The sequence below is a fragment of the Physella acuta genome, unplaced genomic scaffold (assembly GCF_028476545.2).
Source record: "Physella acuta isolate Inbredline_101_S28 unplaced genomic scaffold, ASM2847654v3 ptg000324l, whole genome shotgun sequence".
Classification (NCBI taxonomy): domain Eukaryota; kingdom Metazoa; phylum Mollusca; class Gastropoda; family Physidae; genus Physella; species Physella acuta.
In genome coordinates this window covers 260,974-282,662 of record NW_026731843.1, presented here as the reverse complement: position 1 = coordinate 282,662, position 21,689 = coordinate 260,974, and the positions used below count along the sequence as shown (strand labels likewise).

Sequence of the window (21,689 nt, the reverse complement as noted above, 5' to 3'; positions counted from 1 at the left end):
TTTAAAAAAAAAACAACAGCGATAATTGACAGCAGGACATTAGAAAGTCAGGTGGAAAAAAATAAAGAAAATATACTAGACAACTTTTCATGACCTTCCATTTAACTGTTTTATTGTCCTTTATTTGGTTAATCCTTTAAATATTGTTTCTATCGAACCTTCGTTAAGACGAGTTTTGAAAATCCATTATATAATTGTTTACATGTTTATTAACTGTTCACCTTAAAAGCATCAGTTCTTAACGTAATAAATAGTTCTTTACCATTATGTTGTTTTAGATTCTTTGTGTGTCTTGGATGTATTCGTTTTTATAGCTTGAATTTCATGATAAAATAATGGAAAATCGCGGCCGAAATATAAATGGGGCGTAGAATTATTGCTCACTTCAATTAAAATTAAAAAAAAAAAACTAAAAAAAAAAATCCTTCGAAGAGCTGTTATTGGAGTTGTTTGAATCTGTGAGAAGTGTCGTCGTTTTCACTGAACATCTCCGTCACCCGTGTTTAGGGGCATCGTGCGCCAGGCCTTTCGTCTAAAGCAGTCATTGGCATGTCTGCCGCAATTAGAAGCCTCTGGCTAATAGCAACTGTTGGCACTTGCCCCGAGAGGGGAGCCGCTGCTCTAGAATTATTGTCACATCGACTCCGGCCATTTGTCAGGCCCGCAGCACTTGCTTCCTGACGGCCGGGCCTCTCCATACCTCGACGTTAAGGGGGTTTATTTATTTTTTACATTTTTTTTTTTTTGTGTCCGAGCTTTTTAAAAAGAAAACACTTTTAAAATAGATTTTAGATTTATATTATAGAACTAATTGTGTACACAATTTTAGGTATTTATTATAGAACTAGTTGTGTACACAATTGTAGATATGTATTGTTTACACGAATGAACACCCAAGAATGTAGATGTTGCTGTTTCACACACTGATAATTTTTAGCGCCCTGTTGTTGCTTGACTTGTTGATAGCCGGCTTCACGCTTCAGCATTGGAAGGAAAGCCTTTCAAGCATCAACACACATTGAAACTCAGTGCCATAATCAACATTTTGAGATAACCAAGTCAAATTGGTTATAAAAGCAAACATTTTTATTTGATGTGGGTTTTTTTTTTTTAATTTTAAATATGGACTTAACTCCTCATTTCAGCATTAGCGTGTACAATAGATGAAGTCTACCTGAAGGGGTAACATCCGTTGTTTGGTTTGATATGTTGTCAAAATAATGACCCATATACTTTCTTTGTTGTGTTGTCTTTTTTACGTCATAAAAACGTATCTTAAGACCCGCCCCCGTCAACCACGGCTAATCTCACAACGGGCGTCAATCGCTTGATTGGACAAAAAATAATTATTTGGCTAACGGACATGGAGTGTACGTGCTTAATTCGATTACCTCGATCCGTTTTTTGTGTGTGTGCGCATGTCAGACATCCCCATCTGTTGGTGGAAGACAAAGCATAATATAACACAAATATGCTTCATATAACACAATCAGCTGTTTCACAAAAAAAAAATCAGCAGTTTCTTATATCATAATCATCTGTTTCACGTAAACATAATTAGCAGAACACAAAACATAATGCGGTGTTTCACATGAAACAATCAGTTGTTTATCTAAACATATTCACTGTTTCACACAACATAATCAGCTGTTTTAACTATCTTTTTCACACAATAATCAGCTGTTTCACTGAACGTATTGAAATGTTAAAACCTAAAATTAAGCAAGTGAATAATTCCGGTACGAATCGAGAGCATGCTAATTAATCAATAATCCAATAATGTTTTATCTCTTACAACTAAGCCGTTTCTAATTAATTATTATATGATTGACTATACGACGAGCACTAATCTTTTAATCAGCTACGGTCAGTCGGATTAATTATTGCCAGACCAGAGAAAGATAATCAACAATGCTTATAAATATATGATACACTGTCAACTAAATAGTTGGTGAAACATCATCTTACTATTTTTACTGTGGTTAATTCTTACATGTATGAATCATTGTATGAGTAAAGATGTTTGTGCCTGAAGCTCTTGACAAATGAGATAAAACAAAGTACTAGAACGCCTCGTTTCAACACGTTACGTTGTAGACTGGTCAGTTTGAGCTTACAGCGGTCATTTGTTTGGATGAGTGCACTATAAATAACCGATGGCTGAGGGATATGGACATGCGTGTTTTATTTTTTCAGCTGTCTTTAAAAAGTGAGAAGAAACGTCTTTGACAATTGATCGGGGTCGTACTCTCCCAGCCAACAAAACTGACGCCATACGCTTGGAGTAAAACGACGGGGGGAAAATCAGTTCATAACTCTTGGCTTTCGGGGGGGGGGGGGGTGTAAAAAGCTGCGTATTGATTTGTCCGGGTTAAATTTAGAATCCGATAGGTTTGAGAAAACATGGACTTATCTTTCTTTCACCACTGTAGGAAGTCATGCTGTTGTCGAGACTCCTGTCGTTTGGGATGAAAAAAATTGTTTTGATCAACTGGTAACCTACTTTCCCATTGCAGTGGTGCCCCGGAAATGAAATATGGATGGCGGGAATGTGTAGATGTGTTGGTATCCTAGGTTACGTAGATCCCAAGTAATGGACATCGATTTTTTTTTTCAAATCATGTTCCTCTCTAGTACATGAAATGAATTTGTTAACATACAGGGGTCGTCCTTATGTGGATGTATACAATTTGTTAACATCTGAGAGCGTCGGCTTCATGTAGATATCACCGTCGGCCTTATGTAGATACCATTTGTTGGCTAGTCTATACTGGTGACCGTCGGCCTTATGTAGATACCATTTGTTGGCTAGTCTATACTGGTGACCGTCGGCCTTATGTAGATACCATTTGTTGGCTAGTCTATACTAGTGACCGTCGGCCTTAGATACCATTTGTTGGCTAGTCTATACTGGTGACTGTTGGCCTTATGTAGATACCATTTGTTGGCTAGTCTATACTGGTGACCGTCGGCCTTAGATACCATTTGTTGGCTAGTCTATACTGGTGACCGTCGGCCTTATGTTGATACCATTTGTTGGCTAGTCTATACTGGTGACCGTCGGCCTTAGATACCATTTGTTGGCTAGTCTATACTGGTGACCGTCGGCCTTAGATACCATTTGTTGGCTAGTCTATACTGGTGACCGTCGGCCTTATGTAGATACCATTTGTTGGCTAGTCTATACTGGTGACCTTCGGCCTTGTGTAGATACCATTTGTTGGCTAGTCTATACTGGTGACCGTCGGCCTTAGATACCATTTGTTGGCTAGTCTATACTGGTGACCGTCGGCCTTATGTAGATACCATTTGTTGGCTAGTCTATACTGGTGACCGTCGGCCTTAGATACCATTTGTTGGCTAGTCTATACTGGTGACCGTCGGCCTTAGATACCATTTGTTGGCTAGTCTATACTGGTGACCGTCGGCCTTAGATACCATTTGTTGGCTAGTCTATACTGGTGACCGTCGGCCTTATGTTGATACCATTTGTTGGCTAGTCTATACTGGTGACCGTCGGCCTTAGATACCATTTGTTGGCTAGTCTATACTGGTGACTGTCGGCCTTATGTAGATACCATTTGTTGGCTAGTCTATACTGGTGACCGTCGGCCTTAGATACTATTTGTTGGCTAGTCCAGGGGTCGGCAACCTTTTGAGACGAAAGAGCCAAAAGTTACAATTTACGACATTTCCCGGTTTTTAAAGAGCCACCAACATTTTTATGTCAATAGTATATTTGTTTAGAATTTTATATATATATATATATATATATATATATATATATATATATATATATATATATATATATATATATATATATATATATATATATATATATATATATATATATATATATAATCCTAAACAAATATCATACTATATATAATTTAAAATTCATAGCTTTGAATATATGAAATAATCTCATTAGAATTTGTGTTGAGAGGATCTACTATGTAAGTCAGAGTACTTGCATTTGTTTTGAATTGCTTAAATCTCTCAGTGAAAACATCCTTCATTTTGTTTATTATTAATGCTGAAGTGATTGAATAGTAGCATTGATTTCATAACGCTATTTTTTCAGATTTTTCGTAATTAAGTAATTTACCCCTCACCATGTATTCAACAAAAATTTTTTTTTTCGAAACAATACATTTCTTCAAGCAAGACATAGGCTGGGTTTTCAGTTTTACACTTAGCTGGTTTAGTTTCTTTGTGATATCCACTTTGAAGTTGAATGTTTTAATTCGGAATGGACAATGTAATAGGAAGTACATTGAGATAGGGAGTAACTACATATTCTAATAGAATAGTGAATATTTATTGTTTATATCTATTGTTATATCGTTTATTACCGAATGTTGTAGACTAATATTTTTATGAGTTTTGAAAATAAAATAAAATAATTATTATTTGTACATGGAGTTGAAGAGCCGCAACAGGACACCAAAAGAGCCGCATGCGGCTCGCGAGCCGCAGGTTGCCGACCCCTGGGCTAGTCTATACTGGTGACCGTCGGCCTTGGATACCATTTGTTGGCTAGTCTATACTGGTGACCGTCGGCCTTATGTAGATACCATTTGTTGGCTAGTCTATACTGGTGACCGTCGGCCTTATGTAGATACCATTTGTTGGCTAGTCTATACTGGTGACCGTCGGCCTTATATACCATTTGTTGGCTAGTCTATACTGGTGACCGTCGGCCTTATGTAGATACCATTTGTTGGCTAGTCTATACTGGTGACCGTCGGCCTTATGTAGATACCATTTGTTGGCTAGTCTATACTGGTGACCGTCGGCCTTATGTAGATACCATTTGTTGGCTAGTCTATACTAGTGACCGTCGGCCTTAGATACCATTTGTTGGCTAGTCTATACTGGTGACCGTCGGCCTTATGTAGATACCATTTGTTGGCTAGTCTATACTGGTGACCGTCGGCCTTATGTAGATACCATTTGTTGGCTAGTCTATACTGGTGACCGTCGGCCTTATGTAGATACCATTTGTTGGCTAGTCTATACTGGTGACCTTCGGCCTTGTGTAGATACCATTTGTTGGCTAGTCTATACTGGTGACCGTCGGCCTTAGATACCATTTGTTGGCTAGTCTATACTGGTGACCGTCGGCCTTATGTAGATACCATTTGTTGGCTAGTCTATACTGGTGACTGTTGGCCTTATGTAGATACCATTTGTTGGCTAGTCTATACTGGTGACCGTCGGCCTTAGATACCATTTGTTGGCTAGTCTATACTGGTGACCGTCGGCCTTATGTAGATACCATTTGTTGGCTAGTCTATACTGGTGACCGTCGACCTTAGACACCTTTTGTTGGCTAGTCTATACTGGTGACCGTCGACCTTAGACACCATTTGTTGGCTAGTCTATACTGGTGACCGTCGGCCTTATGTTGATACCATTTGTTGGCTAGTCTATACTGGTGACCGTCGACCTTAGATACCATTTGTTGGCTAGTCTATACTGGTGACCGTCGGTCTTATGTTGATACCATTTGTTGGCTAGTCTATACTGGTGACCGTCGGCCTTAGATACCATTTGTTGGCTAGTCTATACTGGTGACCGTCGGTCTTATGTAGATACCATTTGTTGGCTAGTCTATACTAGTGACCGTCGGCCTTATGTAGATACCATTTGTTGGCTAGTCTATACTGGTGACCGTCGGCCTTATGTTGATACCATTTGTTGGCTAGTCTATACTGGTGACCGTCGGTCTTATGTAGATACCATTCGGTGACGGTCGACCTCATAAAATGGGCTTGAAGCAACAGACGGACAAGCTAAGAATGAAACATAACACCAAGCAAACACTGAGTGCGTTTGGGTCACGTGAGCGGGTCGTCGTGTGTCCTACTTGTCTTAGCCGTCTCATTCGAATCTTGTTCAAAGCTGTCACTCTAGAACTGCAATGCTTTCATTTCCGCTGTACATGCATCACTTCCAAGTTCCAAAAATAGCGACACTTTAAGCGAGATATTCCTTATTTATCGGTACTGAAGCTGAGCGTCGGATGTTCAGTTCTCCTTAGACCCTGACCTCAAACAACCCTCAATTATACTTTGGTGTAAGCGGACTAATCATGCCCAGTAATTAACGTTTGGTATCCTTAAATGAGTGTTACACATATATTGAACTAGTCCGATGGTGTCAAATTATTGAGCGAGTTAAGATATCAAAGCTGTATTAAACCAGTCAGATTATATAAGATATCAAAGCTGTATTGAACAAGTAAGATTATATAAGATATCAAATCTGTATTGAACCAGTCAGATTATCTAAGATATCAAACCTGTATTGAACTGGTCAGATTATGTAAGATATCTAACCTATATTGAACTTTTCAGATTATCCAAGATATCAAACCTGTATTAAACCGGTCAGATTATCTAAGATATCAAACTTGTATTGAACTGGTCAGATTATCTAAGATATCAAATCTGTATTGAACTGGTCAGATTATCTAAGATATCAAACCTGTATTGACCCCGGCAGATGATACCAAACGTGCTTAGATCGAGTCAAGTGCTGTGCATATTACATGCCAGATGCGTGTGGATAAAAGACGGACGTGAATAAGTTTACAGACCCAGTGAGTGGTTCCAATTTTCTCGGCCAACACACGGGTCCTGCTGGTCTGTGGAACGTTTTTATGGCATTGCACTGTAGGGCCGCGGCTTATACTGGGGAGACGTGTCATCTAAGGTGAACGCTGTTAATTATCGCAGTTAGGTAGGTCTCTTGAGACTTAGATGTGGGGGCAAGGATTGGGCCTTGGACGGATAACAGTGGTGACAGAGTTGGGCATTTAGAAAGGTGGATGAGATAAAGATAGTGTGTTAGTAAATCAATTTGGAAGTTGTTTACACCATGGTGTTAGGTGAAACTTACTTCCACCATGGTGTCAAGTGGAACTTACTTCCACCCTTGTATCAAGTAGAACTTACTTCCACCCTTGTATCAAGTAGAACTTACTTCCACCTTTGTATCAAGTAGAACTTACTTTCACCATGGTGTCAAGTAGAACTTACTTCCACCCTTGTATCAAGTAGAACTTACTTTCACCATGGTGTCAAGTAGAACTTACTTCCACCCTTGTATCAAGTAGAACTTACTTTCACCATGGTGTCAAGTAGAACTTACTTCCACCCTTGTATCAAGTAGAACTTACTTTCACCATGGTGTCAAGTAGAACTTACTTCCACCCTTGTATCAAGTAGAACTTACTTCCACTCTTGTATCAAGTGGAAGGTTGTTCCCACCTTGGTGTTAAGTAGAACGAACGTGGCATTAAATTTTCAGCAGTACAAAAGTGCTTTATGCTCTGTTTATAGCCGTCTCTCGAGTCTATCCCAGAAGCTGAAGGCCAGTTGTTTTAATGTGACCAAATGGTCTAGTTGGCTTTAAAATGCCAGTAAAACAATACTGTTTTAAAGTAGTCTTGTGCGGTCGAGGACTTTTTCTGATTTATTTTTAACACTTCAGAGCATGTAGGTTGGTTCCAGTGTACTTAAAGCCGTATTCTTCTTCTACATTGTGGCAGCGTCTCCTTGCTAGTGATGCTTCTCTTTTAAGTGTTTTTCATGTCAAGTCACGCACCCCGTGCAGAACCTGAGTGCGTTACACCACTTAATATCGCCCCGTCATCATTCTTTGATGAGCACTCACCCCCTGTAGTTAAAGACAAATAATACCGAGCTAAAAATATCATTTCATTTCCGGTTTCAATTCGTCCTCCCAGACTCCCCTCACCCCCCCCCCCCCCCGACTTCCCTCCCTACTGACGTCATCTGGCCATTCGGTCTATCCCCGCAACCTTCCCCACCGGGGTCCTGTCGTATGATCCAGTAGGGGCTGGAGAGGGTAGCGAGTCACGGTGTGCAGGGAGGTGTGTATGGGAGAGACCACTCCTAATCACGGTGTGCAGGGAGGTGTCTATGTGAGAGACCACTCCTAATCACGGTGTGCTGGGAGGTGTGTATGTGAGAGACCACTCCTAATCACGGTGTGCTGGGAGGTGTGTATGTGAGAGACCACTCCTAATCTCATTTGACCCGCCTCTATCGATGCTGATGCCCAAACACAGCAGCCCAAATTTGTGGCCCAGGCGAACGATGGCCGGTCACCGGCGTCAACTTGTCACTGCTCGCACGGCAAACCAACGGATTGCCCTGTTATTTTACGTACAGTATCGCACGGCAAACCAACGGATTGCCCTGTTATTTTACGTACAGTATCGTACGGCAAACCAACGGATTGCCCTGTTATTTTTACTTACAGCATCGCACGGCAAACCAACAGATTGCTCTGTTATTTTACGTACAGCATCGCACGGCAAACCGTTATTTTACTCACAGTCGGCTAGACAAACATGCGGATAAAAAAATATTTTTAAAAGCATCGCCCAAGGACTAGTCCATACATGACGTCACGCAGTTTTAGCCGACATATTTAAAACCAGGTACACCTGTAATATGACGTCACGACCTCCTTCCCTTCATCCCCCCTCCTCGTATAAAATAGTAAAGAAAATCGTTTTCTTCATTGAAAAGGATGCTCTTCATTTTTTCGTATTTTTGAATAGCATGTCTTTATCCTTGCGTAGCTCATCACCACTATAGCCAGAACAAGTTACAAGACTATTGTTGAAGTTTGTCGAACTTGTATTGCATCTACAAAATCATATAATGACATAGCGATGTTGACATATAAAATTACTCCACAGCTGTTTCTGAATTTAAAGTTCAATTAACCATTAAAATAAGGGGATATTTTGAGTGAAATGAGAAAGAGAGAGAAAAAGAGAGATCAATTGGTGAGAAGATCTTGAGGTTTATATATGTTTGAGAACTTGTTTAAGAAATATGCTGCAGTTTCTGTGTCAACACCTCTGACTTGGCTGGTTGTATTCCTAACTTCAGCTATTCTATTCCTAACTTCAGCTATTGTTTTCCTAACTTCAGCTATTGTATTCCTAACTTCAGCTATTGTTTTCCTATCTTCAGCTATTGTTTTCCTAACTTTGGCTGTTGTTTTCCTAACTTCAGCTATTGTTTTCCTAACTTCAGCTATTGTATTCCTAACTTCAGCTATTGTATTCCTATCTTCAGCTATTGTTTTCCTACCTTTGGCTGTTGTTATTCTAACTTTGGCTGTTGTTATTCTAACTTTGGCTGTTGTTATTCTAACTTTGGCTATTGTTATTTTAACTTTGGCTGTTGTTATTCTAACTTTGGCTGTTGTTATTCTACCTTTGGCTGTTGTTATTCTAACTTTGGCTGTTGTTATTCTACCTTTGGCTGTTGTTTTTCTACCTTTGGCTGTTGTTATTCTAACTTTGGCTGTTGTTATTCTACCTTTGGCTGTTGTTATTCTAACTTTGGCTGTTGTTATTCTAACTTTGGCTGTTGTTATTCTAACTTTGGCTGTTGTTATTCTAACTTTGGCTGTTGTTATTCTACCTTTGGCTGTTGTTATTCTACCTTTGGCTGTTGTTATTCTAACTTTGGCTGTTGTTATTCTAACTTTGGCTGTTGTTATTTTAACTTTTGCTGTTGTTATTCTACCTCTGGCTACAGGTTTTATGTCCCCATTAGTTGAGCTTGTTACTTTAAAGAAATGTTATGGTTGTTGTTGTGGTAATATTTTTACCTTCTGGTTCTAAATACAATTATTTGTATGGTATCTTGTGTTGGCCCATGAGATCAGTTTAGGCCACCACATGTATCCTAAGTATCTCATGTTGGCCATCAGTTATCTTGTGTTGGCCATTAGACCAATTTTGTGGGCCACCAAGCTCCCATTAACAAAATGGGATTGTGTGTTGGCAGATTTGGTCAACGTTTAAGGAAGTGGATGAGACAATCTTCCCCAACAAATGGCTTTTTCCCCTTGAACAACTCCTTGCTGGCTTGTGGCTTTAAAACCTCTTGGCAAGTGCTTCAGTAAAGAAGAGCAAATGTTGACTATAAAAATTATTGTTACCATTTGGAAAATGGGTCAAAAAAAGTTAACCCTAAAAATTGTTGTATGTTTGCCCAAAAGAACTGGGTCAGAAAAAAAAAGAAACCTTAAAGCACAATAAAGTTGTCCCAATAAATTTTTCATTATGTGATACTATTTTGCTGGGCTGCCTCGTTTAGCTATAATGGTGATAGTTTCTGTCTACAATTCTTTCCTATGTTATACAACTTGTTGGTGGTCTGATTTATATCATTACATTTACACCTTCTTTCCTATGTTATACAACTTGTTGGTGGTCTGATTTATATCATTACATTTACGCCTTTAATTCTTTCCTATGTTATACAACTTAATGGTGGTCTGATTTATATCATTACATTTACGCCTTTAATTCTTTCCTATGTTATACAACTTGTTGGTGGTCTGATTTAGAACTTTACATTTACGCTTTAATTATTTCCTATGTTATACAACTTGTTGGTGGTCTGATTTATATCATTACATTTACGCCTTTAATTCTTTCCTATGTTTTACAACTTGTTGGTGGTCTGAATTAGATCATTACATTTACGCCTTTAATTCTTTCCTATGTTTTACAACTTGTTGGTCTGATTTAGATCATTACATTTACGCCTTTAATTCTTTCCTATGTTTTACAACTTGTTGGTGGTCTGATTTAGATCATTACATTTACGCCTTTAATTCTTTCCTATGTTTTACAACTTGTTGGTGGTCTGATTTAGATCATCACATTTACGCTTTAATTATTTCTTATCTTTTATAACTTGAGTGGGTGCTCTGATTCAGCTCAATAAGTTTGAGCTCTATATTTCTGAAGATGTTTATTTGAAGTGTCAATCTCTGAATGCAGGTGAAAGGTGTTGGATCTTTACTGTGGGATGCTGTGGTCAACCACCTACAGCTGCTTGAGGCAGACTACTTTGATTTAGAATACACAAACCAACATGGAGATGATGTAAGTAGTTTACATTTCCTCATTATATTCTGTCCCTTAAGACCGTAGAAGTTGATTTGCCTGTATCTTTTTTAACCCCAGCTTATTTTACTGAATTAGTTGGCATTTTTTTAACCTGTCACTCAAGCACTTTTTTGCCTTCTCAACTCTTCCAAGTTCATTTTAGCCTTTACAATTAATATTTAAAAAAATTGTGGACAAAAGTATGGTATCCTTTTAAGCTTTTTTATAAGCAGTTAGTTTAACATATTAGGTTTCAGAAGCTAAATTTTCCAATAAAAGGCAGTGTTCATAGCAGTATAATGGTTAGTAATTCTAAAGTCATAATTAGTGTGAAGGTTCCAGAATGACAAGTTTGGTGTATTCTGTGTTTTTTTGAGACATGGTGGTCGATGGGGTAGATGGAGTAGAGTTGGCTATCTTGTGATCCACCGTTCTCTATCTCCCCCCCACTGGTACTGAGGGCACTCTCTTAAAAATATATGGCGCATTAAAGGGAGATAACCTTTGAAAAGGGGAAATAACTTTATCTGTGTCTCACATGCTAATTATTGCATGTTATTTTGTTGTGTTGCAGTGTTGGCTGGACAAAGACAAGACTGTACTGAAGCAGATTGGCTCCCCTGATATCCCTCTACGTTTCTGTGTCAAATTCTACACCCCAGATCCTGGTTTGCTGGAAGATGAACTTACCAGGTAAAGTCTGTGATGTGGGAAATTTCAAGACACAAACATGATGTTGAAAATATCAAGTAGTTTACATTAAGGAGTAAAAATTATTCTAACCCCCCCCCCCCCCCCTTAATATAAATGTTATTTTAGTCTCAAATATCTTCACAGATCTTTTTTCAAGTCTGTAACTTGTTTTAAGTTTATCAGTAGATAGCTTTAAGATTTTAAGCTATGAAAAGACTGTTATTGGTGTTTTAATTTATCTACAGATATCTTTTTTCCTTACAAATCTTTTTTTGGTGTTTTAATTTATCTGCCAATATCTTTTTGCCTTACAAATCTGTTATTGGTAATTAATTTACCTGCAGATATCTTTTTTGCGATACAAATCTGTTATTGGTGTTTTAATTTATCTACAGATATCTTTTTTGCCATACAAATCTGTTACTGGTGTTTTAATTTATCTGCAGATATCTTTTTGCCTTACAAGTCCGCAAAGATCTATTACGAGGAGAGCTCCGATGTAGTGAGAATACTGCGGCCCTCCTGGCCTCGTACATTGTCCAGGGGGAGATCGGGGACTTTGACATAGATGAGTGTCCCGACCCCACGTATCTAGCAGTATTCAAATTTGTCCCTGAGCATCTCCAGACTCACGACTTTATGGCTAAAGTGATGGACTATCACAGACAACACATGTAAGTAAACATTATGACAGACGTATGACTTTATGGCCAAAGTGATGGACTACCACAGACAACACATGTAAGTAAACATTATGACAGACGTATGACTTTATGGCCAAAGTGATGGACTACCACAGACAACACATGTAAGTAAACATTATGACAGACGTATGACTTTATGGCCAAAGTGATGGACTACCACAGACAACACATGTGACAGCACATGTAAGTAAACATTATGACAGACGCATGACTTTATGGCCAAAGTGATGGACTACCACAGACAACACATGTAAGTAAACATTATGACAGACGTATGACTTTATGGCTAAAGTGATGGACTATCACAGACAACACATGTAAGTAAACATTATGACAGACGTATGACTTTATGGCTAAAGTGATGGACTATCACAGACAACACATGTAAGTAAACATTATGACAGACGAATGACTTTATGGCCAAAGTGATGGACTACCACAGACAGCACATGTAAGTAAACATTATGACAGACGTATGACTTTATGGCCAAAGTGATGGACTATCACAGACAACACATGTAAGTAAACATTATGACAGACACATGACTTTATGGCCAAAGTGATGGACTACCACAGACAACACATGTAAGTAAACATTATGACAGACGTATGACTTTATGGCCAAAGTGATGGACTACCACAGACAACACATGTAAGTAAACATTATGACAGACGTATGACTTTATGGCCAAAGTGATGGACTACCACAGACAACACATGTAAGTAAACATTATGACAGACGTATGACTTTATGGCCAAAGTGATGGACTACCACAGACAACACATGTGACAGCACATGTAAGTAAACATTATGACAGACGCATGACTTTATGGCCAAAGTGATGGACTACCACAGACAACACATGTAAGTAAACATTATGACAGACGTATGACTTTATGGCTAAAGTGATGGACTATCACAGACAACACATGTAAGTAAACATTATGACAGACGAATGACTTTATGGCCAAAGTGATGGACTATCACAGACAGCACATGTAAGTAAACATGATAAACGTATGACTTTATGGCCAAAGTGATGGACTACCACAGACAACACATGTAAGTAAACATTATGACGGACGTATGACTTTATGGCTAAAGTGATGGACTACCACAGACAACACATGTAAGTAAACATTATGACAGACGTATGACTTTATGGCCAAAGTGATGGACTATCACAGACAACACATGTAAGTAAACATTATGACAGACGTATGACTTTATGGCCAAAGTGATGGACTATCACAGACAACACATGTAAGTAAACATTATGACAGACGTATGACTTTATGGCCAAAGTGATGGACTATCACAGACAACACATGTAAGTAAACATTATGACAGACGTATGACTTTATGGCTAAAGTGATGGACTACCACAGACAACACATGTAAGTAAACATTATGACAGACACATAGACAACACATGTAAGTAAACATTATGACAGACGTATGACTTTATGGCCAAAGTGATGGACTATCACAGACAACACATGTAAGTAAACATTATGACAGACGTATGACTTTATGGCCAAAGTGATGGACTACCACAGACAACACATATAAGTAAACTTGTAAGTAATTTTCCAACTATAATTGCCAGCTAAAAATAAAATAATAGTGGATTCTGATGTTTTATTAAAGATTATTTTCACTCTTAAAAAAAATTACATAATCACCAATTGAACGAAAATTGTGAAAGTTTTACCACACACGGTTAATCTGAAAGAAAATTGTTAGGATTAAGTTAATCTTGCAAGCCTGAAGGCATTACTAGATTTATAGGTTCAAGCTTAACTTGGCTGTTCTCATCTATCTTAGAATAGGTTTTTGAACAAACAATTTTCATCTTTAATTTCATCATTTCTTTAAGCATTTAATGTAAAATGGTGGCATACTAAGCACTCATATCCAAATAGCATCATAATACTATTGTGGTTGATTTACTACATGGTATCTAAGTACCACAACTTTGGTCTACAAATTTTGTTTGCTTGTGGTTATCAACATCAAAGCTAAAGAAAATATAAATTGATTTTTTTTTAAATTTATTGACTGCCAGAATAGATCAAATTTTGTCACTAAAACATTCTGAATGATACTTGCAAGTCTGATGGTTTTGTATGAGATAAATCATCTTTGGCTTAGAACTGTGTAGATTTAGTCAGGTAAAAATGGAGACTTCTCCCCATGCTCAAGTTTGCTTTGGGAGACACCACAGCTACACTTGAGGTGAATTTATTGCTGTTTACAAGTGGACAGATTTCATTTGTGGGTCTCTGAACATTTCTGGCCTCTCTCCCTGCTAATGATAAATTGAGATTAACTGTTGTACTTTTGATATGATTCCATCAAACTGTTTTAAAAATGGAACAAGAAACTCTTGGACTGCTGTCTATGTTTTAGTTCTTGTCAGTGTTTGTGGGTGTTTTTAAAAATGGAACAAGAAACTCTTGGACTGCTGTCTATGTTTTAGTTCTTGTCAGTGTTTGTGGGTGTTTGAATGCAGACAAATTTGTTGTTTATATTTGAAGTCCATTATCTTCCATTAAAAATATACGTGTTAAAGGAGTGTTTTAATGACCTGTAATTAAGCTGAATCTTAACACATTTCTTATATCCTATTTTAATTAACGTATTGTATGAATGCCTTATTATGCACACTCACTCGTTTTTATGATTGACAAGAGTTAATTATTTGAACCATCATTAGATAAAAAAATTAAGTTTGAAATAATTAGAGTATTATGTTATAGCTTTATCAAGAAATTCTTTTTTTTTTTCATGTAAATAACTACTATTGACAATGAACAAAATAAGTGGTTGTAATCAAATATTTGTGTTTAATGAGCTTAATTAATGATTGCAACCATCTCCTCTGTTCAGTGGTGAGTCACCCTCTGAAGCAGACCTGAATTTACTAGACACTGCTCGCAAGGTGGAGCTCTATGGGATCAAGATGCAGCCTGCCAAGGTAAGTGATCTGGCTGTAGCTTAAAATACTTTGATTGATTTTTGTCTTAGTTTGAATGTCAGGTCTCATTGATTAAGTGTACTAAATAAATTTGGAACTGATCAATGTAAAAATCATCCCTGGTATTTGTGCGTGATCTATTGGATATCAGGAGAGTAATCTGGACCTGTGCTCTTGCAATGTTAACAAGCTTATCTGGATGATGCTAGGGGGGATTACATTGGATTCCCTGGCTTGTCTGGCGCTGGGCAACCTGACCCAGGGCTATCATGTTTGTTAAATAAACATGAATTTTACCCACATGTCAGCGATGGATTGTCAGGCAATGGCATGTCATGTGATGGACTGTCATGTCAGACACAACATCAGCAGCAGAATTCTGTAGGATTGTGATGAAATATCCAATACTCAGACCTAGATATCATTGAGGCTAATACTTAGTATTCAGACTTCTCTTGAAAACTTAAGTACTACACAGACCTACTTAGACACTTTATTAAAAGACCTCTACACAGACTTCTGCACAGACCTAAATTTAGACCTTTATGAAGACCTCTGCACAGATCTTGACTAAGACTAGTACACTCACCTACTGAGACCTTTCTACAGACCTACACTAGACCTCTTTGAAGGGCTCTACTCAAACCTCCACTTTAACTCAAACCTCAACTCTGGCCTCCATTGTCTGTGTAATCTTGTAACCATGTGTTCAAATGTTTCCTACAACAGTTTTCAATAGAGTGTATAAGTGTTCCTTTGGGAAATAGTTTCTGCTCCCCTAGTGGACCATAATTTCTATTGTAATAAATGACCAGATCAGAGGCTGAATTTTGTAATGACACAGCCTAATGCTTCCAGCTAATATTGTCAGCTAGTGCTGGAATATTGGTTTATTTACTTGGCAGAAAATGCATCACCTTCATTTTCAACTGAAGAAGATATAAAACTGCAATAAATTATACTTTTTTGTTTTCATTTGCAGAAATATTAACGGATTTTCTTTTTAAATATACTATTTTAAGACTTACTATTATTGTATTTAATGCTTTTATTCTAATGAGAACTATCATTATTTCAAACTTATCTGTATATTTTGTGGCATTTATAAACACAAGTTTGATGTTCAAAAATGTTTTGAATTATCTAAAAAAATTTATTTATTTAAAAGTATGAATGCTGAAGTTTATCTATCTAACCTTTTTTCCACAGGACCATGAAGGCGTGTCCTTGAACTTGGCTGTTGCCCACTTGGGTGTTCTAGTCTTCCAACAATACACCAAAATTAACACTTTCTCCTGGGCCAAAGTTCGTAAGCTCAGCTTCAAACGCAAGAAGTTCCTCATCAAGCTACATGCAGACACCTATGTAAGTTATTGTGTAGCAAACTTGCACCTCCTCTCTAAACCTCTGCCATCCATAGTAAATTACATGTCATCTAGTAAACTGTACTGATAGTCGACTATAGTTTTATACAGTAAAGTATACTTATCACTGTTTAACCATTTTGTCAACTATGGAAGAGAGCAATCTGTCTTGGAGCAAAATCATTTTTTGTCTTGAAGATTGATTTTGAGGTAGTAATAATTTATCGAGTACCTCCTCTAACTGCACATGTCATTTTAAAATGGATGGCAGCTTGTTAAAAAATCATTCTTCAGCTTAATGAGTCTCGTATTCTGTCTTTTGTCAGTGGCATTTTTTTTCCACCATTATTACTGTTTTGTTAGTTAAGCTTAAAAACAGATAAATTAGCTAATGTTATTGGGATTTCTTAATTAATTCTTTTCTAAACATGATGAGTTTTTATTGATTATTTTTTTCTTACTTCCTAATGGAACCTATTGGCAGATGAAGTTATATTGGGTTCACTGCGACTTTGCACACAACTAAAAACGCTAAATCTATTAAAAATATATTAAAACTGCTGGTAGCTCAACTATTTCGGGAAATTTGAAAAACAAATTAGTACTGCTAGCTTTTGGGGGGAAAAACATTTGCTAAAATTAGAAGATTTTCCGTTTATTAAAATTTGAGTTTTTATTTAGTTTTCATTTAATCAGATAAAAAGTCCATGAATTAAAATGTTTTGTATTTAATCAATGTTGTTTGCAAAGTTGCTTTGTTTGTGAGTGCTTTGGTGGTACTGTTGTCTTGTATTATTTGGTTTTTTATGCAGCTACATGGGGTTGCAACAACCATTCACTATCCTAGGAATCATATCTCACATCTGGAAAATGTCCAGTTTCACCACTGTCCTATCTGTTAATGCTGGTTAAATGGGTTTCAACTTGACCACTGTCCAATGGGCTCCAACTTGACCACTGTCCAATGGGCTCCAACTTGACCACTGTCCAATGGGCTCCAACTTGACCACTGTCCAATGGGCTCCAACTTGACCACTGTCCAATGGGCTCCAACTTGACCACTGTCCAATGGGCTCCAACTTGACCACCGTTCAATGGGCTCCAACTTGACCACAATCCTTTCCTATCTTTTTATTCTGGTTAAATGGGCTCCAACTTGACCACTGTCCAATGGGCTCCAACTTGACCACCGTTCAATGGGCTCCAACTTGACCACAATCCTTTCCTATCTTTTTATTCTGGTTAAATGGGCTCCAACTTGACCACTGTCCAATGGGCTCCAACTTGACCACTGTCCAATGGGCTCCAACTTGACCACTGTCCAATGGGCTCCAACTTGACCACTGTCCAATGGGCTCCAACTTGACCACCGTTCAATGGGCTCCAACTTGACCACAATCCTTTCCTATCTTTTTATTCTGGTTAAATGGGCTCCAACTTGACCACTGTTCAATGGGCTCCAACTTGACCACTGTCCAATGGGCTCCAACTTGACCACCGTTCAATGGGCTCCAACTTGACCACAATCCTTTCCTATCTTTTTATTCTGGTTAAATGGGCTCCAACTTGACCACTGTCCAATGGGCTCCAACTTGACCACTGTCAAATGGGCTCCAACTTGACCACTGTTCAATGGGCTCCAACTTGACCACTGTCCAATGGGCTCCAACTTGACCACTGTCCAATGGGCTCCAACTTGACCACTGTCCAATGGGCTCCAACTACCACTATCCTTACCAATTTATTTATGCTGGTTAAATGGGCTCCAACTTGACCACTGTTCAATGGGCTCCAACTTGACCACTGTTCAATGGGCTCCAACTTGACCACTGTCCAATGGGCTCCAACTTGACCACTGTCCAATGGGCTCCAACTTGACCACTGTTCAATGGGCTCCAACTTGACCACTGTTCAATGGGCTCCAACTTGACCACTGTCCAATGGGCTCCAACTTGACCACTGTCCAATGGGCTCCAACTTGACCACTGTCCAATGGGCTCCAACTTGACCACTGTCCAATGGGCTCCAACTTGACCACTGTCCAATGGGCTCCAACTTGACCACTGTCCAATGGGCTCCAACTTGACCACTGTCCAATGGGCTCCAACTTGACCACTGTCCAATGGGCTCCAACTTGACCACTGTCCAATGGGCTCCAACTTGACCACTGTCCAATGGGCTCCAACTTGACCACCGTTCAATGGGCTCCAACTTGACCACCGTTCAATGGGCTCCAACTTGACCACAATCCTTTCCTATCTTTTTATTCTGGTTAAATGGGCTCCAACTTGACCACTGTTCAATGGGCTCCAACTTGACCACTGTCCAATGGGCTCCAACTTGACCACTATCCAATCTTTTAATGCTGGTTAAAAGGGCTCAACTTGACCACTGTCTAATGGGCTCCAACTTGACCACTGTCCAATGGGCTCCAACTTGACCACTGTCCAATGGGCTCCAACTTGACCACTGTTCAATGGGCTCCAACTTGACCACTGTCCAATGGGCTCCAACTTGACCACTGTTCAATGGGCTCCAACTTGACCACTGTCCAATGGGCTCCAACTTGACCACTGTCTGATGGGCTCCAACTTGACCACTGTCCTATGGGCTCCAACTTGACCACTGTTCAATGGGCTCCAACTTGACCACTGTTCAATGGGCTCCAACTACCACTATCCTTACCAATTTATTAATGCTGGTTAAATGGGCTCAACTTGACCACTGTTCAATTGGCTCCAACTTGACCACTGTTCAATGGGCTCCAACTTGACCACTGTTCAATGGGCTCCAACTTGACCACTGTCCAATGGGCTCCAACTACCACTATCCTTACCAATTTATTAATGCTGGTTAAATGGGCTCAACTTGACCACTGTTCAATGGGCTCCAACTTGACCACTGTTCAATGGGCTCCAACTTGACCACTGTTCAATGGGCTCCAACTTGACCACTGTTCAATGGGCTCCAACTTGACCACCGTTCAATGGGCTCCAACTTGACCACTGTCCAATGGGCTCCAACTTGACCACTGTTCAATGGGCTCCAACTTGACCACTGTTCAATGGGCTCCAACTACCACTATCCTTACCAATTTATTTATGCTGGTTAAATGGGCTCAACTTGACCACTGTTCAATGGGCTCCAACTTGACCACTGTTCAATGGGCTCCAACTTGACCACTGTTCAATGGGCTCCAACTTGACCACTGTTCAATGGGCTCCAACTACCACTATCCTTACCAATTTATTTATGCTGGTTAAATGGGCTCAACTTGACCACTGTTCAATGGGCTCCAACTTGACCACTGTCCAATGGGCTCCAACTTGACCACTGTCCAATGGGCTCCAACTTGACCACTGTCCAATGGGCTCCAACTTGACCACTGTCCAATGGGCTCCAACTTGACCACTGTCCAATGGGCTCCAACTACCACTATCCTTACCAATTTATTAATGCTGGTTAAATGGGCTCAACTTGACCCCTGTCCAATTAAGCTCCAACTTGACCACTGTCCTATCTGTTCTTGTGAATTATCTACAGACACCAGGCATTAGCTGGAAGATCCCTAAAGAAAATGTGGTAACTTACGTTTTATAACCATCTTCAAGCTGCTCCTTAAAGAAAAATAAGACATTGCAAAAGTTTGAAAACGATCAGCAATAATCAAATGATACAAATCTATTTTTTGTAAAGCTTTATCAATCAACTTAATGTTTTTAAATAATTTAAGTGAAATTGATTTAATTACCACTAACTACCAGAGATATGCTCTTAATAAATTTATTTTGAACAGAATTTATTGACCTTTGACCTGCTTCCCCAGCTTCTCTCCCCCCCTCCCCCTCCCATTAGACCTAATGTTTCCCACACATTGTTGTTCTGTGTGTTGTCAATACATTTTATATTTGCTTTAACCATGCAAATGCTACGAATCATGTTTATTAATCAAGAAAATTCAAATGCTTTTATTTGAAACTTATTTAAAAACAATTTTTTAAGCTGGATTAGGAAAATTGCACTAACAGTTTTTATTTTATTGAACACAAATAACCTTTTTTTCAAACTAGCTGGTATAGATGTGTTGATAGTTACCTAGCTGTTAAGCCACTTATGTTGTGAGAGTTACAAGTCCACTGTGCTTATACAAGGCATGCTCCTGTACTTTGATTTGTCACATAACTTTCTTACCTCCCTCCTCTTCTAGGATCGGCGCCTGGAGGGAGTGGCCCACACACCTACTAAATCTGGAAGGGTACTGGCTCTTTATATCCTAATCTGTTTTGTACCAATAACATTCTGTTCCTTGGTTTCCTTATGTTTTATTCCATTTCTGTTGTTCTCATTTTTTTTTTCAGTTAACCAATTCATCCTAGATTATTTCTTTTTTAGTTGGTTAATATTTTTTAATACTAATTAAATAGTTGTAAAGTAAAGGGTTGATCAGTTAATTGTAATGAGTGATCCATCCATTAGGTAGAATGGATCCACAAGTAACAGCAATCATGTGCATTAGTGTCATGAATAATGGACTGTCAGAGTAGAGTGCTTGACCTGTTTAGTAAATAAAATGAGGGCTGTATCATCTTGGTCGGGTGTACTTGAGTGGGGTACATGGGAGGTGTTTTTGTTGGCTGTGTGCTGGTGCTTGTTGGTCCTGTTGGCTGTGTGCTGGTATGTGTTGCTCCTCTTGAGTGAGTGCTGGTGCTGGTTGGCTGTGTGCTGGTACTTGTTGGTCCTGTTGGCTGTGTGCTGGTATGTGTTGCTTCTCTTGAGTGAGTGCTGGTGCTGGTTGGCTGTGTGCTGGTACTTGTTGGTCCTGTTGGCTGTGTGCTGGTATGTGTTGCTCCTCTTGAGTGAGTGCTGGTGCTGGTTGGCTGTGTGCTGGTACTTGTTGGTCCTGTTGGCTGTGTGCTGGTATGTGTTGCTTCTCTTGAGTGAGTGCTGGTGCTGGTTGGCTGTGTGCTGGTATGTGTTGCTTCTCTTGAGT

At 39.0% G+C, this 21,689-nt stretch overlaps 1 protein-coding gene across 1 annotated transcript in view; it reads left to right on the top strand.

Moving 5' to 3' along the window:
- LOC131940629 (FERM, ARHGEF and pleckstrin domain-containing protein 1) overlaps window positions 1–21,689 on the top strand; it is a 99,987-nt gene that overhangs the window by 42,439 nt on the left and 35,859 nt on the right. The window contains exons 3-9 of the mRNA XM_059299336.1: window positions 10,850–10,954; window positions 11,532–11,650; window positions 12,097–12,279; window positions 12,895–12,939; window positions 15,248–15,335; window positions 16,545–16,700; window positions 20,907–20,954. Coding sequence (XP_059155319.1) covers window positions 10,850–10,954; window positions 11,532–11,650; window positions 12,097–12,279; window positions 12,895–12,939; window positions 15,248–15,335; window positions 16,545–16,700; window positions 20,907–20,954 — 744 coding nt within the window. The remainder of the gene's footprint in view (window positions 1–10,849; window positions 10,955–11,531; window positions 11,651–12,096; window positions 12,280–12,894; window positions 12,940–15,247; window positions 15,336–16,544; window positions 16,701–20,906; window positions 20,955–21,689) is intronic.